A 20,883-nucleotide genomic window follows, 5' to 3' on the forward strand; every position below is an offset into this window, starting at 1 on the left:
GCAAACGGGGGCCGGAGCGTCAAACCCGGGGCACCTGTGGGTGACTGTTAGTTTGAGCAGCTATTCAGGAGCCAGGCGTCTCCAAATGGAACTGGGCTGCTGTGCACACTCTCTGCCCTCCCTGACCCAGGTGTCACTAACGGGTTTCTCTCTCTCTTGTGTCCCGCCCCTCCCTGCCCCCTGTGCCCCCTTCCCTCCCCACCCCTTGCCAACTCCTCTCGCCTCCTCTTTGCTGGCTCCCTCCCGCTCTCCAGTGCGACCAAGACCAGTGCATTCAGAGCACCAAATTCGTTTTGCAGGCCGCGGCCACGCCCCTGCTGCAGAGCGAGCCCAGCCTCGCCAGCGACGAGCTGCACCTGCCCGGGAAGCCGGGCCTGGGCACGCCCTGCGCCAGCCTGACGCTGGGGCAGCCCACGCCGCCCTCCTCCATGCCCAACCTCGCCGCCGAGGCCGCGCTCACAGACATACTGCCCCTGAAAGAGGAGCACGTGGGCCACCAGTTCCTGACGCCGGAGGAAGCGCCCTCGCCGCCCGGGATGCTGGCGGGCAGCCCGCTGGCGCACAGCCGCACCGTGCACGTCCTGGGCCTCGCCAGCCAGGACTCTCTGCACGAGGATTCGGTGCGCGGCCTGGTGAAGCTCAGCTCCGTGTGACCGCGGGGCCCCGGCCGGGGGGCTGCGGACAGCAGGAGCGACGGACGGGCGGCCCCACCGCGACTTCCCGCGACCCAGTGCTGGGCTGGCCACGACAACTCCAGGTCCTGAGGCAGGAAGAGCCCTGGGGGGGGGGGGGAATCGGATCCCCCCTCTGATGGCAGAGGCGGGCAGGACCCAAAGGCTGGCAGCTTGGTTCCATTTGAATTTTCTGCCCCACCCTGACCATTCTGATGACGGTGGAAACAGAGACGCAGCTGTTTTCAGGTGTTTGGAATATGGAGGGTGGCGTGGGGAGGGAGGAGCCTCCGGGGGCCCCCAGTCGGAGTCTGCGCGGAGACGAGGCTGCCTGGGGCTTCCTCTTGCTGTTGTGGGACAGATACACGGAAGGTTTATGACACTTGTGGCCGGACTGAAATTGCACTTAAGTGTTATGCTACTAATATGTGAAACAGACATGCCATTCCGTTTGTTAATTTAAGAAAAACCTAAAGGGAAACAGTGACCAGATGTGGAGTGCATGCCACGCTGCGGTCTGTGCACGGTGGTGACGGTATTGAAAGGGAACTGCTGCTTTCTTTCTCCTTCTTCTTTTTTTTAAAAAAATTTTGTGAATTCTCAAGTGCTGTCTTATGGAAAGACAGTGCAACAAACCAAGACGAATGGACCGTGCCATCCCTCGCCATCTTCTTCAGCTTAATTCTACGTGGGTAGGTGGCGCCTGGGCTGCGGAGGGCTGCCGGGGTTTTAGCGCATCGAGCCTCAGTTAACCTTCTGTGTAGTAGTTAGCCGGGGTGTCGTGTTGTACCGCACCTGCCGCAGTCTTCACCTCCTTGTGTGACCAAACTCCTGTGGACAGCCAATAAAAGGACGTCCTCTGTTATTTTGGATCTGTGTACAGTTATCCTTAGCAGCTGAAATGACAACACCATCACCCAGATGGCCTGCGGAGAGTTCAGTTTTATGCAAGTAACCCTAGGGAGGAATGGTCCCAAAACAGCAAATCTTTGAATGGTGGGGGGACGATGGGGTGACTCCTTAGGTAAAAGAGCAGCTTTCCATCAGTTTTTTTTTTTTCTTTTCTTTAGTTATCTCTTTTCGACACGGTCTTAGCGGAATTTACTCCCCGTTTACAGACTGGCCCGTGGCAGCGAAGCTACGGCGGGTTGTAGGGAGAGGGCTCAGGGAGAAGCTGGGCTCTGGGGCGCCTGCTCTGCTCTGCGTTGTGCTTGAGTGTTGCCAAAGCTCAAGGGTAACTTGAGGTCCCGGTAAAGGTATCAGAAAAGAGGAGGAGAAACCAGCTTATTTTAGGCAGAGATCACGTAGATTGACATTCTTACCTAGACGCTAATCAGAATGGAATTAAGGAAATGACCGCTTCATCCATGTTCATGTATCATCTAGAAGGGAATTCACTGGCTCTGTACTTAGGGAGTAAGTCACTTTGGAGGCAACTGTCAGAACTCAGCCGGCTTCTGTCCTTCTTTCCAGATGATAAACCCAACAGCCAAACCGACTCATGTTTAAAATCATGCTCTGTCCCTCACAGCCATATGAAAGGCAGGATACACTGATCGGTGATACCAGAAGCCCTGGATGATTTGCATTTAAGGAAAAAGGCTGTTACTCGTGGGAAAGAGTTGCCATTTTATATAAAAGAAATAGAAAAGCACAATTTCAAGTTTTATTTGGAATAAGGCCAATCCTTCGTAGATTAAAAAAAAATAATTTGTGCTGGAAATAACTGCGGAAGTCTTGCATCATGGTATCTTTGAATCATCCTTATGTTTCATTCTGTATATGTGAATGGAAAATGGGAAAGGTAAATTACGTGCAGCCATTTTTGATTTTCTGGACCTCCTAAGTACTTGTACCCACTTGGAACTTCAAGGGGACAGAGCTCCTCACACGACACACACGTGCAGGCTCACGGCCGTCAACACGTAGGGATTCTCCTTGCAGGCAGTGCCTGTGAGCAACAAGTGACAGCGCCACGGTGTGCCTTCCACAACTTCCCCAATTCTCTCTGCTCCTTGCCTCCTTGCATCTTCTCCCCAGGGACCCAAGGAGAGAAATGGGCCTGGTGAGAAGAGAAAGGTGGCTCAGTTCTCACTGCTACCTATGTGGCCACACCCATTCCCGGCTTCTTCACCTGGAGGACGACAGTGGCGCTTCCATCTCGAACACTCTCTAATTCAATGACTGCAATTTCCCATGACCAGCCCTTTTCCCACCTCACTGTGAAAAAAACCCAAGAAGCAAGGCTCCTCACTCATTTGTTTTTACGTAATGAATATTTTCTTAATGTTTATTGTCAATCCTCCATCCCATCTTCAACTCCATCTCCTGTACACACTTGATGCCATTTATCAAAGAGGGGATTAGGGATATTGGTGACACCAATCAAAGCTATTCAGGGTCCAAGAGGAAGGTTAATTTGAATGGGCCAATTTGCTAAGACAATTAACCTCTTAAAACCCCAAACCAGAGAGATACCCATGGCCCTTTCCTCTGTGGCTTGAAAAAGAATGGAGAGTCTACAGGGTGAACAATCGTGCTCCCAGGAGCTTCCTTTTTCCCAGTGGATGGAGTGTTGATCTTAGGAGACTGACTTGCCCAGTGATGGGTCTGCATTTCCCATTAACTGCTCATATATAAATATATTTAACATTGAGAGGTTCCACCTAGTTGTGGCTGAATAAACCTTGATCTTTCTAAATCCTGTCAGTGTGTTACGGATTGATTGCATACTAGCTATTAAAAAATAGGATATTTTACCGTGCTATTAAAGCTTGGACCATTATCAAACACACTCACATACACAGTCATTTTGTTGTTTAAAAATTCATCTGCTTCCTAAAAAAAAAAAAAAAAAAAAAAAAAAAATGCATCTGCTTCCAACCTCCTGGGAGCGCTCGGGCACTTCAGGCTTCCCAGGCACTTGAAGGCTGAATTTAGCCTGAATGCCCTGGTCCCTAGAAAGGCTGTGGGATGGCGCATCAGGGCAGCCGAGCGCCTGCCTCTGAAAGGGCGTGATGACATGTCACTCTGTGCTTCGGGAGACTCGGCCCAGCATTTGTGCTGTGCTCACTCGAAAAATGCTCATTGCAGCTTTCAGATGTAATGATTTCAGCCCGTGAGAATGATGGGACATTTTCACCCTGTGCCAGCAAAATGCCCAATACCTGTTCTGGTCCAGAGCAGCACGAAGGAAGGATCTTTTCGGAGCACTGCCCGACCCCTCTAAGTGCACTGTGATCTTCCCCTGTTGTGTTTAGGATGTCGACCAGGGTTCAAAACGAGAAGGAAACCCCGTATTACGAGCCGTGTTCCTACTGAGAGCTGAAAGGGTCAGGCCCTTTCTGTGGCTTTGAAAGCACTTAGCGCTTCATGCCCTGGGCCTGGGTCTTCTGATTCATCAGCAAGAGAAATGGGTTTGCCAAAAGTGGCAGGGGTGTCCTTGGCGCTGGGGCTTGTGGTGGTATCTGCAGGGAAATACTGGAACCTGAGCTGTTTGGGGTCCCTGGCGAAGCCCTTTGGTGGGTGCAGAGGTGGTGACGGGCTCCTCTGTGGGTCTCAGAGCCTCCCAGATCCTCACCCGACAAACGCTTCTCTGTGACTTAACTGCTCCCTTCCAGAGCTCAGCCCACAAACCATACTCTTCACCAGCAACCCCATGCTTCTCCGCCTTGCCTTATGGTTTTCGAGATAGCTGAAAGGCATCAGGGGTTTGAGCTAATAGTATAAGGAATATACTAAAGTTAGTTGCCTTTTGTTTATCTACACGGGTTTGCCTGTTTAGTTCTTGATCAGGTAAGAGAAGAGAGTAAAGGGAATAAATGTTAAATATAGTTTTCTAATTAATGCCTTACAAGTGTTTTGAAGCTGAGCCTAAATCAAATCGATGTTTACATTTTTTATTAAGTTGCTGTGAGTCTTGCATGTTCGTGTCCAAATGAGAGAGCCCTTCAAACGAATTCTCAATCCTCCTGGTCCCCCTACACCTGGCCCGGAGGCATGTGTATGGCATTGTGTGTTGTTTTCCACGTTACCTCGTTAAAAAAAAAACTGCCTCTCATTTGTTCTCTTGAAATGTGTGTCTCTCTCAGTCTTATAAGAATAAGTTATCATTGGAATATTAAATAAACTGAAGCATTGTTTTCTTGCAAAAAAATGTCAAAGATACTAACAGTTTCGTAAATCGGTAAATCCTGTCTACTTGCCCATCGTACACGGCCCTGATAATACAGCCAAGATGGATTTTCAAATACAAGTGGTTAGTACATTAATCCAGTGATTAAAAATAATTGGGAGGTTGGAGACTGGATTGTTTCTGGAGCAACCGAATTTGCAGCTGCCGCAAAACTAGATAAATGGCCTCAACTGGAATTATTTTATTTTTTCAATCTCGTAAACCCCAGGAGTTACATACAGAATGGAGTGGAAAGTGAGCATCTTGTGCTAATGCAGAGACTTTTCTTCCATCAATTGTTGACTTTTTAAAAGGTACTTGGTATTGCTTATGAAGATATGAATGAAAAACTCTAATTGCCCTTGATATTTTAAGATGGATTGTTAAATCAAGAGGCTGTATGGCATATCTAAAGAGATGTGTTTTCTGGGTTCTATATAAATGGAGATGGTTTTAGCCTGCAGTTTAAAAAAAAAAAAAAAAAGTTGAAGCCTTGCTAATCATTTGCCCAGGGCATTCTGGGTTAGTATTTCACAGTAGTCAAACATTTTGGCATGGAAGAAAAAAAAAAAAATGCATTTTAAACTCTAGTGGATTCAAAGCCCTAAATCTGAACAATGTTGAACACTACATAACACATAACATTGCATGTTTTCAGAGATAATTATGCCTATTTAAATGCCTTTCATGTTTTAATCAATGTTTGCAGAATTGATCTTAAACCTGAAATGAATTAAGAAAGTATCTCCTCCTTCAATAAAAACTGCTAATGGCATCAAATGTAAACCTCAGTCTTCATAGGATAAACGCTGGGTAATTCAACAAGGTGTATGGGAGAGGAGGATTGACTTGCACTCATGAATTTGCACTGTGTAGACACCCATCTGGATAATACATGTAATGGGGTTTTCTGATCATGGATATCCAGAGTGGTTTCCTACTGCTGTGATTCTCAACTTTTTATATTTACTAATGACTTTAGAACGATGCAAACTTCAAACCCCCTAATCCACTTGTTCTATGTTCCACCTTCTAACACACACACATACACCAACCTTCAAACTCATCATATATGAATCATGTTTGGCTCTTAGGAACAAAAACCCCCAAATAACAGTGGCTTAGACAAAAAGATGTCTTTCCTGTCATGCACAATAAGTCCAGAGGTAGGCAATGCAGGGTCAGAGTAATGGCTCCACAAGATCATCAATGTCCTGACTTATTTCTCTTTCTGTCTTGCCATTCTTAGCACTGGCTTTCAGCCTGAAGGTCACTTCATAGTCACAGAATTTCTGCTGCAGCTCCAGCCATCAAAGCCATATTCCAGGAAGGAAAGAAGAAGAGAGGGAGAGGAACAAAATGGGCACATGAGACTTTAGATGGCTCCCTTTAATGAACTTTACAAGAAACCCACTCTGATTTCCCCATGGCCAAAGTTGAGTCACATGATCACCCCCGGCTGCAAAAGAGGCTGGGAAACGTGGTTTTTCAGATGGGCACATTGCTGCCCCGAAAAATATTGGGGTTCTGTTAGTAAGGAAGAAGAGGAAACGAGTATTTGCTACATAATCACAACAGATAACCGTGCTTCCCCCTCCAGCTTGAGCTCTCTCAACCCTTCTCTTCTCCACCAAAAAGAGCTCTATCTTCATCCACTTGGCTCTCCCTTTAGAGAGAGTTCCTACTTGCTAAAGTAGGCTTGACCCCTCTCTTCCATGACCTCTAGCATCCAGCCCCTTCTCTCTTGCATCTTCAATTTCTTTCTATTAGTTGCTTTTTCTACGCCACCAAATCATCTCTTATTTAAAAACAAGCAAACAAAACGCAAACAACACGCAAGAAACTCTTCCTTGACCCTCATCCACAGCTCCCCTGCAGGGCACACTTCTGAGATGTGCTCTCCAGGGTCTCCAGTGGACAAATCCAGTGACCTCGGTCTGCGTTCTCTAACGTCTCCGAGGCCCCTGCACCTCGGCGCGGCATCAAGTGGGGTGAACCGCATGGGGAAGGCAAGCACACGGTGGAAGGATCTCAAGGCTCTTTCTCACGCAAGCCCTCTGCGCTTCTCCACGGGGCTCCCGCCCTTTGGCTCCGTGACAGGACTGTCTTTATTCCAGTTGGCATCTCGATGCTCTCTGCTTTCTTCTCATAACCCCTAAACGAGGACACGTGGCAGGCTTGACCCTCGCCCTCTGCCCTTTGCTCTTCTCCCGTCATTCCCCTGCAGGGACTTCCCCGCCGCCATGTCTCCTAATCTCGCCTCTGCTGTGGATTCCAGACTCCCCATCTCCATCTCGCCTCCCCGGGAGCACCGGCCCCACATCTGAACCAGCTGCCTGGTAGGAGAGAGAGCTTCAGACGTGATTCTGGCTCCAGCTTGCCTACGACTAGCTCTGTAACCTTGGGCAAGGGGTGGAGCCTCTGAGCCTAGTTTTCAGATCTGTAAATGAGCTGCTTCTGGGGTCGCCACGCTATTGTTGTCTCAGTGTCCACTTAATGTCTCATCATCACCCCAAACCCAGAATGCCTAAAATTGAATTCAATGTCTTTGCCCCAAACCAGTCCTTTTTTGTTGTGGTGGTTGTTTTGCGGTACGCGGGCCTCTCACCGCTGCGGCCTCTCCCGTTGCGGAGCACAGGCTCCGGACGCGCAGGCGCAGCGGCCACGGCTCACGGGCCCAGCCGCTCCGCGGCACGTGGGATCCTCCCAGACCGGGGCACGAACCCGCGTCCCCTGCATCGGCAGGCGGACTCTGAACCACCGCGCCACCAGGGAAGCCCACCCGTCCTTATTTTAGTTGCTGCTTTCCTAGTAGGGTCCAAGGCTGAAAACGCTGGAGTGGCCTTTGTCTCTTCCTTACTCTCCATATCCAATCAGGTATCAAGTCCTGTCAGCTCTTCATTTACAATATCCATCAAATCTATTGTCTTTCCCACTGCATTCTACCTTCACTGACTACCCCCAGAATGTTATGATGGCTGCCAAGGGGTCTCCTACTCTTAAATCTTTTCCTGTGCTTGTCCATCCCATAAGACCCAGGCAAATTAACCTTCCCAAGCCATTGCTAGGCACGTGTCAGTTCTCAGTGTTTTATAGAAAAGCCGTGGAGTATACAGATAATCCACAAGAAAGACTTCAGAAACTATTTGGCAATAGACTCCATTCTGAGATGATTTGCAATGGTGAGAAAGGAAGAAAATGCATTTGAGGGGACTAGGTTACCCACAAATCAAGGATGAGGCCCTCAAGTCATCCCAAGTATAAAACAGCTTTCTTAGTAAGACTCAGGTGCACACTTGGAGAGAATCAAGTGTTGATAATTTTTCTCAATTCACAGACCTGGGACGTCACTGACACACATGCAATGGTGATGAGCAGTGAAGATCTCACATGAATATCTTGGGTTTTAAATTGTTTTTTCATCTTTATCGGAGTATAATTGCTATACAAGGTTGTGTTAGTTTCTGCTGCACAACAAAGTGAATCAGCTATATAGGTATACATATCTCCCCATATCCCCTCCCTCTTGCGTCTCCCTCCCACCCTCCCTATCCCACCCCTCTAGGTGGTCACAAAGCACCGAGCTGATCTCCCTGTGCTATGCGGCTGCTTCCCACTAGCTATCTGTTTTACCTTTGGTAGTGTATATGTTTCAATGCTACTCACTTCATCCAAGCTTCCCCTTCCCCTCCTGTGTCAAGTCCATTCTCTACGTCTGTGTCTTTATTTCTGCCCTGCCACTAGGTTCATCAGGACCATGTTTTTAGATTCCATATTTATGCGTTAGCATACAGTGTTTGTTTTTCTCTTTCTGACTTACTTCACTCTGTATGACAGACTCTAGGTCCATCCACCTTATTACAAATAACTCAATTTTATTCCTTTCTATGGCTGAGTACTATCCCATTGTATATATGTGCCACATCTTCTTTATCCATTCATCTGTCGATGGATATTAGGTTGCTTCCATGTCCTGGCTACTGTAAATAGTGCTGCAACGAACATTGTGGTACGTGACTCTTTTTGAATTATGGTTTTCTCAGGGTATATGCCCAGTAGTGGGATTGCTGGGTCATATGGTAGTTCTATTTTTAGTTTCTTTTTTTTTTTTTTTTTTTTTTGTGGTACACGGGCCTCTCACTGTTGTGGCCTCTCCCGTTGCGGAGCACAGGCTCCGGACGCGCAGGCTCAGCGGCCACGGCTCACTGGCCCAGCCGCTCCGCGGCATGTGGGATCTTCCCGGACTGGGGCACAAACCCATGTCCCCTGCATCGGCAGGCGGACTCTCAACCACTGCGCCACCAGGGAAGCCCTTTAGTTTCTTTTTTGAATTTTATTTTATTTATTTTTTTATACAGCAGGTTCTTATTAGTCATCAGTTTTATACACATCAGTGTACACATGTCAATCCCAATCTCCCAATTCATCACAGCACCACCACCACCCCTCCGCCGCTTTCCCTGCTTGGTGTCCATACATTTGTTCTCTACATCTGTGTTTCAATTTCTGTCCTGCAAACTGGTTCATCTGTACCATTTTTCTAGGTTCCACATACATGCGTTAATATATGATATTTGTTTTTCTCTTTCTGACTTACTTCACTCTGTATGACAGTCTCTAGATCCATCCATGTCTCTACAAATGACCCAGTTTCATTCCTTTTTATGACTGAGTACTATTCCATTGTATATATGTACCACATCTTCTTTATCCATTTGTCTGTCGATGGGCATTTAGGTTGCTTCCATGACCTGGCTATTGTAAATAGTGCTGCAATGAACATTGGGTTGCATGTGTCTTTTTGAACTATGTTTTTCTCTGGGTATATGCCCAGTAGTGGGATTGCTGGGTCATATGGTAGTTCTATTTTTAGTTTTTTAAGGAACCTCCATCCTGTTCTCCATAGTGGCTGTATCTATTAACATTCCCACCAACAGTGCAAGAGGGTTCCCTTTTCTCCACACCCTCTCCAGCATTTGTTGTTTCTAGATTTTTTTGATGATGGCCATTCTGACTGGGTGAGGTGATACCGCATTGTAGTTTTGATTTGCATTTCTCTAGTGATTAGTGATGCTGAGTATCTTTTCATGGGTTTGTTGGCAATCTGTATGTCTTCTTTGGAGAAATGTCTATTTAGGTCTTCTGCGCATTTTTGGATTGGGTTGTTTGTTTTTTTTTGATATTGAGCTACATGAGCTGCTTGTATATTTTGGAGATTAAGCCTTTGTCAGTTGCTTCGTTTGCAAATATTTTCTCCCATTCTGAGGGTTGTCTTTTCGTCTTACTTAAGGTTTCCTTTGCTGTGCAAAAGCTTTTAAGTTTCATTAGGTCCCATTTGTTTATTTTTGTTTTTATTTCCATTTCTCTAGGAGGTGGGTCAAAAAGGATCTTGTTGTGATTTATGTCGTAGAGTGTTCTGCCTATGTTTTCCTCTAAGAGTTTTATAGTATCTGGCCTTACATTTAGTTCTTTAATCCATTTTGAGTTTATTTTTGTGTATAGTGTTGGGAAGTGTTCTAATTTTATTCTTTTACATTGTAGCTGTTCAGTTTTCCCAGCACCACTTATTGAAGAGGCTGTCTTTTCTCCATTGTATATTCTTGCCTCCTTTGTCAAAGATAAGGTGACCATATGTGCATGGGTTTATCTCTGGGCTTTCTGTTTCCTGTTCCATTGATCTATGTTTCTGTAGATCATACTCTGTAGATCTGTACCATACTCTCTTTTTTATTTTTTTAAAGCTTTTTCTGCATCTATTGAGATGATCATTTTTTTAAAAATTTATTTATTTATTTATTTATGGCTGCATTGGGTCTTCATTACTGCATGCAGGCTTTCTCTAGTTGCAGAAAGCAGGGACTACTCTTTGTTGCAGTGCATGGGCTTCTCATTGTGGTGGCTTCTCTTGTTGTGGAGCATGGGCTCTAGGTGTGCAGGCTTCAGTAGTTGTGGCACACAGGCTCAGTAGTTGTGGCTCACAGGCTCGATAGTTGTGGAGCACGGGCTTAGTTGCTCCACAGCATGTGGGATCTTCCCAGACCAGGGATCAAACCTGTGTCCCCCGCATTGGCAGGTGGATTCTTAACCATTGCACCACCAGGGAAATCCCTATCATACTGTCTTGATTACTGTCACTTTGTAGTATAGTCTGGAGTCAGAGAGCCTGATTCCTCCAGCTCCGTTTTTCTTTCTCAAGGTTGCTTTGGCTATTTGCGGTCTTTAATGTTTCCATACAAATTGTAAAATTTTTTTGTTCTAATTCTATGAAAAATGCCATTGGTAATTTGAGAGGGATTGCACTGAATCTGTAGATTGCTTTGGGTAGTATAGTCATTTTCACAATGTTGATTCTTCCAATCCAAGAACATGGTATATCTCTCCATCTGTTTGTATCATCTTTGATTTCTTTCATCAGTGTCTTATAGTTTTCTGCATACAGGTCTTTTGGCTCCTTAAGTAGGTTTATTCCTAGGTATTTTATTCTTTTTGTTACAGTGGTAAATGGGAGTGTTTCCTTAGTTTCTCTTTCTGATTTTCTGTTGTTAGTGTATAGGAATGCAAGAGATTTCTGTGTATTAATTTTATATCCTGCTACTTTACCAAATTCAGTGATTAGCTCTAGTAGTTTTCTGGTGGCATCTTTAGGATTTTCTGTGTATAGTATCATGTCATCTGCAAATAGTGAAAGTTTTACTTTTTCTTTTCCAATCTGGATTCCTTTTATTTCTTTTTCTTCTCTGATTGCCGTGGCTAAAACTTCCAAAACTATGTTGAATAATAGTGGCAAGAGTGGGCACCCTTGTCTTGTTCCTGGTCTTAGAGGAAATGCTTTCAGTTTTTCACCATTGAGAATGATGTTGGCTGAGGGTTTGTCATATATGGCTTTTATTAAGTTGAGGTAGGTTGGGTTTTTTATTTTTGTTCTAAGGCATAAAGGAAGAAGATTCCCATGCAGTGTGGTCATGGAGAGCTAACTGGCTATGAGCATCTTAGTCCTCAGAGTTCTCCCAGCCAGCCCGGAGAAAGCCACTTCCTGATTCTCAGCTCACTTGGCCCCAGGCTCAGACACGGGGGAGTCTTGTTCAAGGACCCTGTGGTGGCAGGAAGTCACTTTAAAGACCACCTAACGCAGTGTTTCTCACCTCGGGTTGGGTTCCATGAGCAGGTCACTGAATCAGTTAGTGGCTCTGCAACCGTGGGTAAACATCAGGTAAATCGATTTCACCTGTAACCTGCCTGCACTAATCAAGGTTGCTTTAAATGTTGCTACCAAAGATTTGCATGTCCTCCAAGCAGCACGTGGCCGAAACAATAAGATGTTTGCCTGAGTCTTTTCCCAGCAACTTGGAGTCAGCTGCATCTAGTTCAAGCTGAGCTGGTTAAGACTGCTTGGGACCACTGACCCTCCAACTGGGCATGCGCGTGTGTCAACGTGGTGACCTTTTGACGTCAGAGCCTGCCCCCCCGTAGCTTAGTTACACCTGCGCAGAATAACAATAACTGCACAATAACAATTATTGCACCTTTTTTTTTTTTTTTTTTTTTTTGTGGTACGCGGGCCTCTCACTGCTGTGGCCTCTCCCGCTGCAGAGCACAGGCTCCGGACGCGCAGGCTCAGCGGCCACGGCTCACGGGCCCAGCCGCTCCGCGGTATGTGGGATCTTCCCGGACCGGGGCTCGAACCCGCGTCCCCTGCATCGGCAGGCGGATTCTCAACCACTGCGCCACCAGGGAAGCCCCATGTGGTTTTTTAAGGTAACAAATTAGTCTAGGTGTATAAAGGTTTTTAGGGTCAGCATTATGTTTATTTACATTTGCTCTGGATTTATTTTTTTAATGTTTTTCTTCTCAAAACTCCCAAATTTCTAAAGTCTTATACCTCCAAAAAGTTTATCCTACCAGGCCCTCATTTTCCTACTAAAACCTATTTGCCCTCTGCATCTTGCTCTTTGCCAGTTAATATAATTTAATAAAACGTTTGCTAAAATATTTGTGACTCCTCTCATGGTCAGATAACATATTTGCTCCATGAGAGAGGACTTCAGTGTCTGCAACACGGAATTTTAGGTGCTATGGCCTGTGTGCAGGGAGATGTGGAGTCATTATGGGGCCCATGGTGAGAAAATATATATGTCGATGTACAGGTCCAGTACATCGCTTGTTCTTGTTACAGGCAAAGCAATTTGACACTTCCTGGTATAATCTTCATAGTCTCATCCATTCCATCTAAAAAGAATGTGAGTCTGGCTCTGTTACTGGACGAGTTTCGTTTTGCCCCACGCACAGCAAGCCCCACCGCTGAGATGCCGAGGTTTGCAGCAGAGAGACTTTATTCAAAAGGAAGCCGAGTGCAAAGACAGGGAACATCTCAGATTCAAGTCTCTGAAGGCAAGGGGATTGGGATATTATGGCGATCTGAGGTGTGGGGGGTGTGGGGAGCATGGGGAGTGTAGGGAAAGGTGATTAGGAAAAGGTGCAATAGGGCTTCCCTGGTGGCGCAGTGGTTGAGAGTCCGCCTGCCGATGCAGGGGACGCGGGTTCATGCCCCGGTCCGGGAAGATCCCACGTGCCGCGGAGCGGCTGGGCCCGTGAGCCATGGCCGCTGAGCCTGCGCGTCCGGAGCCTGGGCTCCGCAACGGGAGAGGCCGCAACAGCGAGAGGCCCGTGTACCGCAAAAAAAAAAACAAACACATGAAGACATTTCATGTACCTTGGTCTGTTCTTAACAACTGTGAAGTTTAACATATTTCAAAATATAAAAGAGTAGGGGGAAAAAAAGGCAGTTGTTTGGGGATTTTCCTCCCAGTTTTCTAGGGAAAATGATAAAATCCTCTTTAGAAAAATAAATTGTTGAAAAGGTAAAGAGGTGTTGCAGGCCTTAGCGTTTCAGGACGTCAGCCAAGAGGGAGGCGCAGCGAGGGGCCTGGGTCCAGGCGGACCCCGAGCTCGGGCGGAGGGAGGTGGGCCCGCGGCCGTGAGTCCGGGGCCGCGCGGCGGGTCCCTTGATGCCTCTTTTTGCAAACCGCACCTGTCTTCCAACTGTTGCTCCGAAACCTGGCCGTTTGCTTGTCTGCCAACTGATGGCCGGGCCACACTCAGTGGATGACGCCTCAGAACCTTGCAGGACGCACACGGGGAAGGCCTGTGTGTCACCTGTATGGGCCCCTCGCATAGGGAACCGCTTCTAATTCCAAGGGTCTCCTTCGGGAACTGAAAACTTCTGTTGTGACGGTCACGTGCCAACGACAAGGAACAGGGGACACACGGAGGGTAAAGGCAGGTGAGGCGGGAATGCACGGGGTGTTCTCAGAACTCCCTATGGTGGAGAGGGAGAGACCTCCCTCAGCCTGGTTCTGCATAACCACTTCCCACCTCCCCTCTGCCCGACTCTGATGGCAGCGAGCCGAGCCGGAGGTGCTGCCACAGCCCTTTACGGCAGCACCTCTCAGATTTCCGGGGGGCACCAGAATCCCCTGGAGAGCTGGATAGAACACAGATTGCTGGGCCCACCCGCAGAGTGTCTGACTCAGTGGGGCTGGCGTGCAGCCTGAGGATGTGCATTTCTAGTAAGTTTCCTGGTGATGTGGATGCCGTGGCTCAGAACCACACTTTGAGAACCACTCGCTGAAGTCTGTCTGGTTGGTCTGTTTCTGGGGAAGGGGTGAGGGATGCCAGGAATCAGAGCGATGAGGAGTCCAGGGAGGGCGGAGAGCAAAGGGGATGGATCCCAAAGCCACCTATACCTGCCACCAACACGGCTTCCACCCAGGTGTCAGCCAGTTTGCTGAGATTGTGTCATCATGAGTCAGGGGTCAACAAGTGCTGGGTGAGCAGGACTTACATTTACTGGTCGTGTCTTTGTGACCCACTCATCCCTGGAAGAATTCACAGCAAGATCAAAGATGATCTACAGGGTGCAAAACAAAGTGTTTTCTTCTCAATTCTTTGTCATGCCACCACCCTCCATGCATTGTGTCCATGGTCCCCCCAGGGGATCCTGGCACAGCCCAGAAGACAGAAGTCAAGTCTCTTGTTTTCTTTTTCTTGGCCTCGCCTGTGCGCAGCATGTGGGATCTTAGTTCCCCGACCAGGGATCAATCCCGCGTCCCCTGCCGTGGAAGCACAGAGCGTTAACCACTGGACCACCGGGGAAGTCCCCAGAAGTCAATTCTTATCCTGGAGCTTCTACACAGACTTTTGTAAGGCCAGGCAGAGACAATAACTTGAAGAAAAAGACCCACTGAGTCCAGGTATAAACAAAGGTTTAGGAGGATACCAACTGGCCAGTTTTTTCCACCACAATGAAAAGAGTTTAGAATTCTGTCTGGACTGAAGGAAGGAGGTTTTTGAGCAGTGGAGGGCAACCCGTGGTGGGGTTTCAGTGCAGGAAGCTGCCCCTGTCCCTGGCTTTGGGGGGAATCTGAGGGCAGAGGGGACCAGGACCTCGCTCCTTGGGTCAGCTCTAAGGAGACAGCTGGTCTCTGGCGGCCAGCATAAGAGCAGCTAGCGGAAATCACAGAAGGTCCTCAAAAGCAGGGAGACAGAGGGAGCCCCGTGCCCGCACTCCAAGGCCCCACGGGAGCACAGTGAAGCGGCTGGGTGTGTCCTGTGCCCCCAGCCAGGCGGATCACCTATGCGCAGATCAGGAAACCTGCCCTCAAGACCCATTTCTTCCGTCTGTTGGGGAAATTCCTGACCACCTGGGTTTTGCAAGAAGACAGCGTTTTACTGCCATATGCCACAGAGTCTTCTGAGCAAACACATGGATCTGTAATGTTTCTGGTGTGACCGTGACACTAGAGTGGCAGTGGCCCTCCCCGTGGTCAGACGGGGCGACCGCGAGCCGATACGACCGGAGCCCGGGGCCACGGCCTCACTGCTGCTGCTGGAGACGCCAAAGACGCCTCGTGGTGGTGGTGGGGGGTCACATCTCTGCAGAGACATGATCCAGGGCCAGAGGCTTGTTCCCAAAGCCACCGCGACTAACGCCACGCAGATTCTAGAGGAGCCCCAGGTACTTTTCGTGTTATCGCTGTGGGCCCAAAGTTGGAAATTCGCTGTCTTACACCCCGGTTTGTGACTATGGCATCCGTAGCTGCCACAGAGAGGGGCTTGGTTCCCACCCACGTGGAGGTTCTGCCTCCGTGGCTGCAGGGAAACCCAGGGACGAATTGGCTCCCTGCCCAAAGCCCCTGCCTCCTGGCCTTGTTCCGGTGACGCCAGCCTCTCCTCCTTGGTCCCTGGGCTTGGGACCCCCACTCCCTCAACTCAAATCACTGTCTCTAAAACACCTGCCCCATCAATCACCAGCCCCTTACCTTGCTATTTAAATTTTTCATAGCAGTTTTTGCTTCCCGACATTATGTTATATATGATATTGAAGTGGTTTATATCCTGTTTCCCCCGGTAGAATGTAACTTCCATAAAAACAGGGCCCGTGTCTTGCCCACTCCTGTATGCCCAGTGCCGCAGCAATGCCCGGCACGTAGTAGGCACTCAGTGTTTTTAAATGGATGAAAGGCCTTCACGTAGAGGAAACGCCACATCACAGCCACAGGAGCCCAGAGCCCAGAGCCCATCCTTCAGAGGCTGCACTCACTGTGTTGGTCCTGCTGCCCTTGGCTCTGGCTTCAGAGGGCCCATCGATGTATAATTTCCCGACTGACTTCAGGAGAGCTCGAGAAATCCCGATATCCTGCATTTGTGGGCAAGATTTGACATTTCTCTCCTTTGTGGATTTTTAGCACAGTCATCACAATTGCTGGGCTTAATGGTATGTAAATGCTGCTAGTTTGAGTTTAAAAAGCAAAACCAAGCAGGCGGTGGGAGCCATCTCCCATCCTAAAGCAGGGTGGAGCTCCCCGCCATCCCTGTGTCCCAACGGGTGACCTTTGCACAGACACTCACGGGGACGCTGAGCAGGTTCTGCAGTTTCGCGGAGGGGATGGGGCTTGGGCGGGGTTGATAACGCCACCTGTCAGAGACTCGGGGCCAGTGACAGCACGCGTGGTCTGTTTATGGCGTCTGTTTATGGCCATTTCATGACTCATTGACCCTCCACCAGAGCGTGAGTCAAGGAGAGTGGAATCAATAACCCGAACCCAGCCGCTTAGAAATAGCTTGTCGGCGGCTCTTGGCCAAGCTCTGAGAGTAAAGAGAAGAGGTCTAAACTGTCCCTGAAGCCAGAGTTTGGGTAATCTGCAGCTAGACCAGAGGCCCTCTCAGGGCAGGGACTAGTGCTTCGTAGGCATTTGGATGAGGAACGCTGGGCCGGTGGATCTGGAGATCCCACCCTCCACACCTACAGTTCCCTGCCTGCTTGCTCCGGAAAAGCAAACCCGGCCACATCCCTTCCCTGTTTGAATCCTTGCTTCTGCATCCTCGAACCGGAAACTCCAACAGCCCTGAAATAGCAACCTCCAGCCTCCAGCCGCTAACCTCCCTCAGAGGCTCTGGGCTGCCTCCTGCCAGGCCCGCCCTGTCCCCTCCCCCTTTCTCGGATTATAGCCCCTTCCTGAGGCTTCCCTCCGGGAGTACAGCACTCCCCTGCCACACACCCCTTAGGTGCTAATTGTCGTTCCGTTCTGGTCATTCTCCCCCACTGGGCTGTGAGCTCCTTGAGGACACAGAAAGCATCCTTTATCTGAGAAACCCAGTGCCGGGTCACTCAAAACCATACTTGAGTAGTAAATGAATGATGAACGTCTGAGTTAGTTCTCTTACACTTTTATTCAAGATGACCCCACTGCAGCATCCAAAGTCAGAACCTGAAATACTGCCCAAAATGTAATTAAGAGGAAACACTGGCCTCCTCTTCATACCTATTAGGACGGCCAATATCCAAAACATCGACAACAGCAAAGCCTGGCGAGGACGCGGAACGACAGGAACGCTTATCATCGCTGGTAGAAGGCAAAGTGGTGCAGCCACCCTGGAAAACAGTTTGGTGGCTTCTTACAAAACGAAACATACTCTTACCGTAGGATTCATCAGTTACGCTCCTTGGTATTTACCCAAATGAATTTTAAACTTATGTCCACGGAAACACCTGTACACAAATGTTTATAGCATTTTTATTCACAATTGCCAAAATATTATCTGGCACTAAAAAGAAATGTGCTTTCGAGCCTTGAAAAGACAGAGAGGAAACTTAAATGCACAGTACTAAGTGAAAGAAGACAGTCCGAAAGGGCTACATACTCTATGATTTCAGTTATATGACATTCTGGAAAAGGCAGAACTATAGAGAAAGTAAAAGAATCAGTGATTCCCAAGGGTTGACGGGAGGGAGGGATAAACAGAACACAGAGGAAGCTTAGGGCAGTGAAAATACACTGTACAATATGATAATGATAGATACATGACATGATACATTTGTCCAGACCCATAGGATATACAACATAAAGAGCGAACCCTAAGGTAACTATGGACTTTGGATGTTACTAACATGTCTGCGCAGGTTCATCTGTTGTAACAAATGTACCACTTGGGGCCGGAAGTTGATAGTGGAGGAGGCTGGGGAGGTCGGGGCAGAGAGATAACGGGAAATCTCTGTACTTTCTGCTCACTGTGCTATGAATTGAAAACTGCTCTAAAACTTAAAGTCTAGCAATTAAACACCAAAAACCAGAAAAAAGACAAACACTGGCCACATCTTCAAGAAAGTAATGATAGGCTATTAATGATCAAAGCAAATACATACATGGTGGATAAATCACAAAGCCAGCAAAGGACATTCCCAAGTGTCTCTCCACGCAAAGTCACAGCAGGTACGAATGTCCCATCAGATGGCCTCGGTCCCGCGTCAGGCCCTCCGTAGCACCAAGAGGCTCTGTTTCCCATGGATTAGCCCCATCTCCCCCACCCTGGCTAGTACCTAGTTCCTGTCTGAAGATGGGAGGGTGGATGTGGGATGTAGAGGTCCATCCGTGTTTCTGGGGAGCTGCGAATGTTCACCGCGTAAGCGAGCAGTCAGGAAGACTGGCTCAGGATTTCCCGCGTTGAGGCTATTTTCGGCTCACTATCCGGCGCTTGGTTTCCTTTGCAGAGTCAAAGCCCTGTTTAGCCTTGTGCACATCCAGCAGCCTGATGTAGCAGGACCTCAGGGCATCTTAAGAGGAAATGTGTTTGGAAAATGTAACGACTCAATTGCTCCAAGAGGAAGAAGTAACTGAGCCGAGGCTTCCCGCCTCTGTGTGTGATGACCTCCAAAGACGGTGACCAAGTGAGGGCCTGCCTGCCCCTTTGCAACTCATGCCTCCTTAGAACAGTTTTTCTAGAAACTCTGTAGTCCAGAAATACGCTCTCTTCTACAAATGACTCGATTTTCCTAAATCCCTAGCAAGGGAGTAAGACTTCCTCCAGTGCTGTGCTTCCCCCGCCGTGTCCTGAAAGTCCCTGCTTCTCAGAGGCCGCAACGGCGTGAAAAGACCACCCTCGGAGCGAGTGGGGCTCAAGCAGCGGGGGTCCCGCCCTGCGTGCGTTCACCACCACCCGCGAGTGTGGACGGACGTTCACTATGTGTGCCTCAATTTCTAACCCGGTGTCTCTGACTTCTAAAGAAGATAAAATGGTTGTGTAGAGTAACAGAAAAATCGTGATGAAGAAACAAGGCCTTTACAAGGTGAACCGTGATTCTAACGCATTCCTGCGGGTGAACCCCTCCCTCCCCAAGGATCCCCAAGAAGACAGCGAGAGGGATGGAAGAGAACCCGAAAGAGCAGTTCGGAGCCCCCACGGTGCCCGGAATTTGCAGTTCCTCCCTCCAGTTATGAGCAAGGTGAGCACTTTAGCCAGGACACAAGTTAAGGTTCATTGGTTGCAACTGACAGAAACCCAAGGCAGGGTTGCTTAAGCAAAATACAAGGATTTACTGCTCCACAGGGATAATCTAGCGTCAGACCAGCTTGATGTGAGGGCCCAGTTTACATCATAAAGACTTGATTTCTCAACCTTTCTCTCTCTTTCCATCTCTCAGAGTGGTTCGGCAAAGGAAAGTCAAGGTGCACTGCCTGTGGGGCAGACAAATGGCAGCAGTGGTCCCCTGCACTCCCTTATATACAGCTGCGATACTAGTGAGTACAAAACTTCAGTGATGCCACAACTTAACCAATCTAACCTGGACTAGCAAAGGCTGACACTGGCTGAATAAAGAACAGGAGGCTGCAGAACAGCCAAGCCCCAAACCTGGCACCATCACCTACCTCCCTGACCCTCACACTCAGTCAGCCACTGAGTTCCTTCAGCCTCGGAAATAACTCTGCTGTCTGTCCTTCCGTCTCCATCCCAGCGCCCCACCACCACCACTACCCACTGCCGAATCAGCCCTTCATCACCTGTATCCATTTCCTAGGGCTGCTGTGACTGAGTGCCACAAACCTAGAGGCTTAAGACAGCAGAGATTTATGCTCACTGTTCTGGAGACTAGAAGTCCAAAATCAAGGTGCCGGCAGGGCCGTGTCCCTCTGAGACACTGGGTAGAATCCTTCCTTGGCTCTTCCAGCTTCTCTGGGGCCATCAGTCCTTGGCCTCCCTTGGCTTGCAGCTGTATCACTCCAGACTCTGCCTCTGTTGTCCCTCGGTGCTCCCCTGTGCGCCTGTATCGTCACATGGCATCTTCCTCTTCTTACAAGGACACCAGTCAGGTTGGATTAGGGCCCATGCTAAAGCCCTGATTCTAATTCTCTGCAAAGACCCTATTTCCAAATAAGGTCACGTTTACAGGAACCAGAGGTTAGGACTTCAGTATATCTTAGAGGGACGCAGTTCAACCCACAGCATCACCTCCTGCCTAAATCATAGATGGCAACCTCCTCATTGCCCTTTCTAATCACAGTCTTATTCTCTCTAATCTAGTCTTCAAACTACAGCCAGAATGGATTTCATAGAACACAAATCTGACCATGTTCCTCCCCTCCTAAGACCCTTCACTGGCTCCCCATGGCATCTACAGGGCAAGCTCCAAACTCCTTAGGGTGACATTGCGAGGGACTGTCTATGAACATTCCCTCCCCTCTGCTGACACGAGCAGCTCCCCCG

At 48.4% G+C, this 20,883-nt stretch overlaps 1 protein-coding gene across 2 annotated transcripts in view; it reads left to right on the top strand.

Moving 5' to 3' along the window:
• ZDHHC14 (zinc finger DHHC-type palmitoyltransferase 14) overlaps nucleotides 1-1,536 on the top strand; it is a 272,396-nt gene extending 270,860 nt beyond the window's left edge. Inside the window, exon 9 of one of the 2 annotated variants that reach the window (XM_059083211.2) lies at nucleotides 255-1,536. In XM_059083211.2, the coding sequence (XP_058939194.1) occupies nucleotides 255-653 (399 nt within the window). In that variant the 3' untranslated portion in view covers nucleotides 654-1,536. The remainder of the gene's footprint in view (nucleotides 1-254) is intronic. The other variant, XM_059083212.2, reaches the window with a different exon arrangement.
• The last annotated feature ends 19,347 nt before the right edge of the window (nucleotides 1,537-20,883 follow it).

This window comes from Kogia breviceps, chromosome 13 (assembly GCF_026419965.1).
Source record: "Kogia breviceps isolate mKogBre1 chromosome 13, mKogBre1 haplotype 1, whole genome shotgun sequence".
In the NCBI taxonomy this organism is placed as follows: domain Eukaryota; kingdom Metazoa; phylum Chordata; class Mammalia; order Artiodactyla; family Physeteridae; genus Kogia; species Kogia breviceps.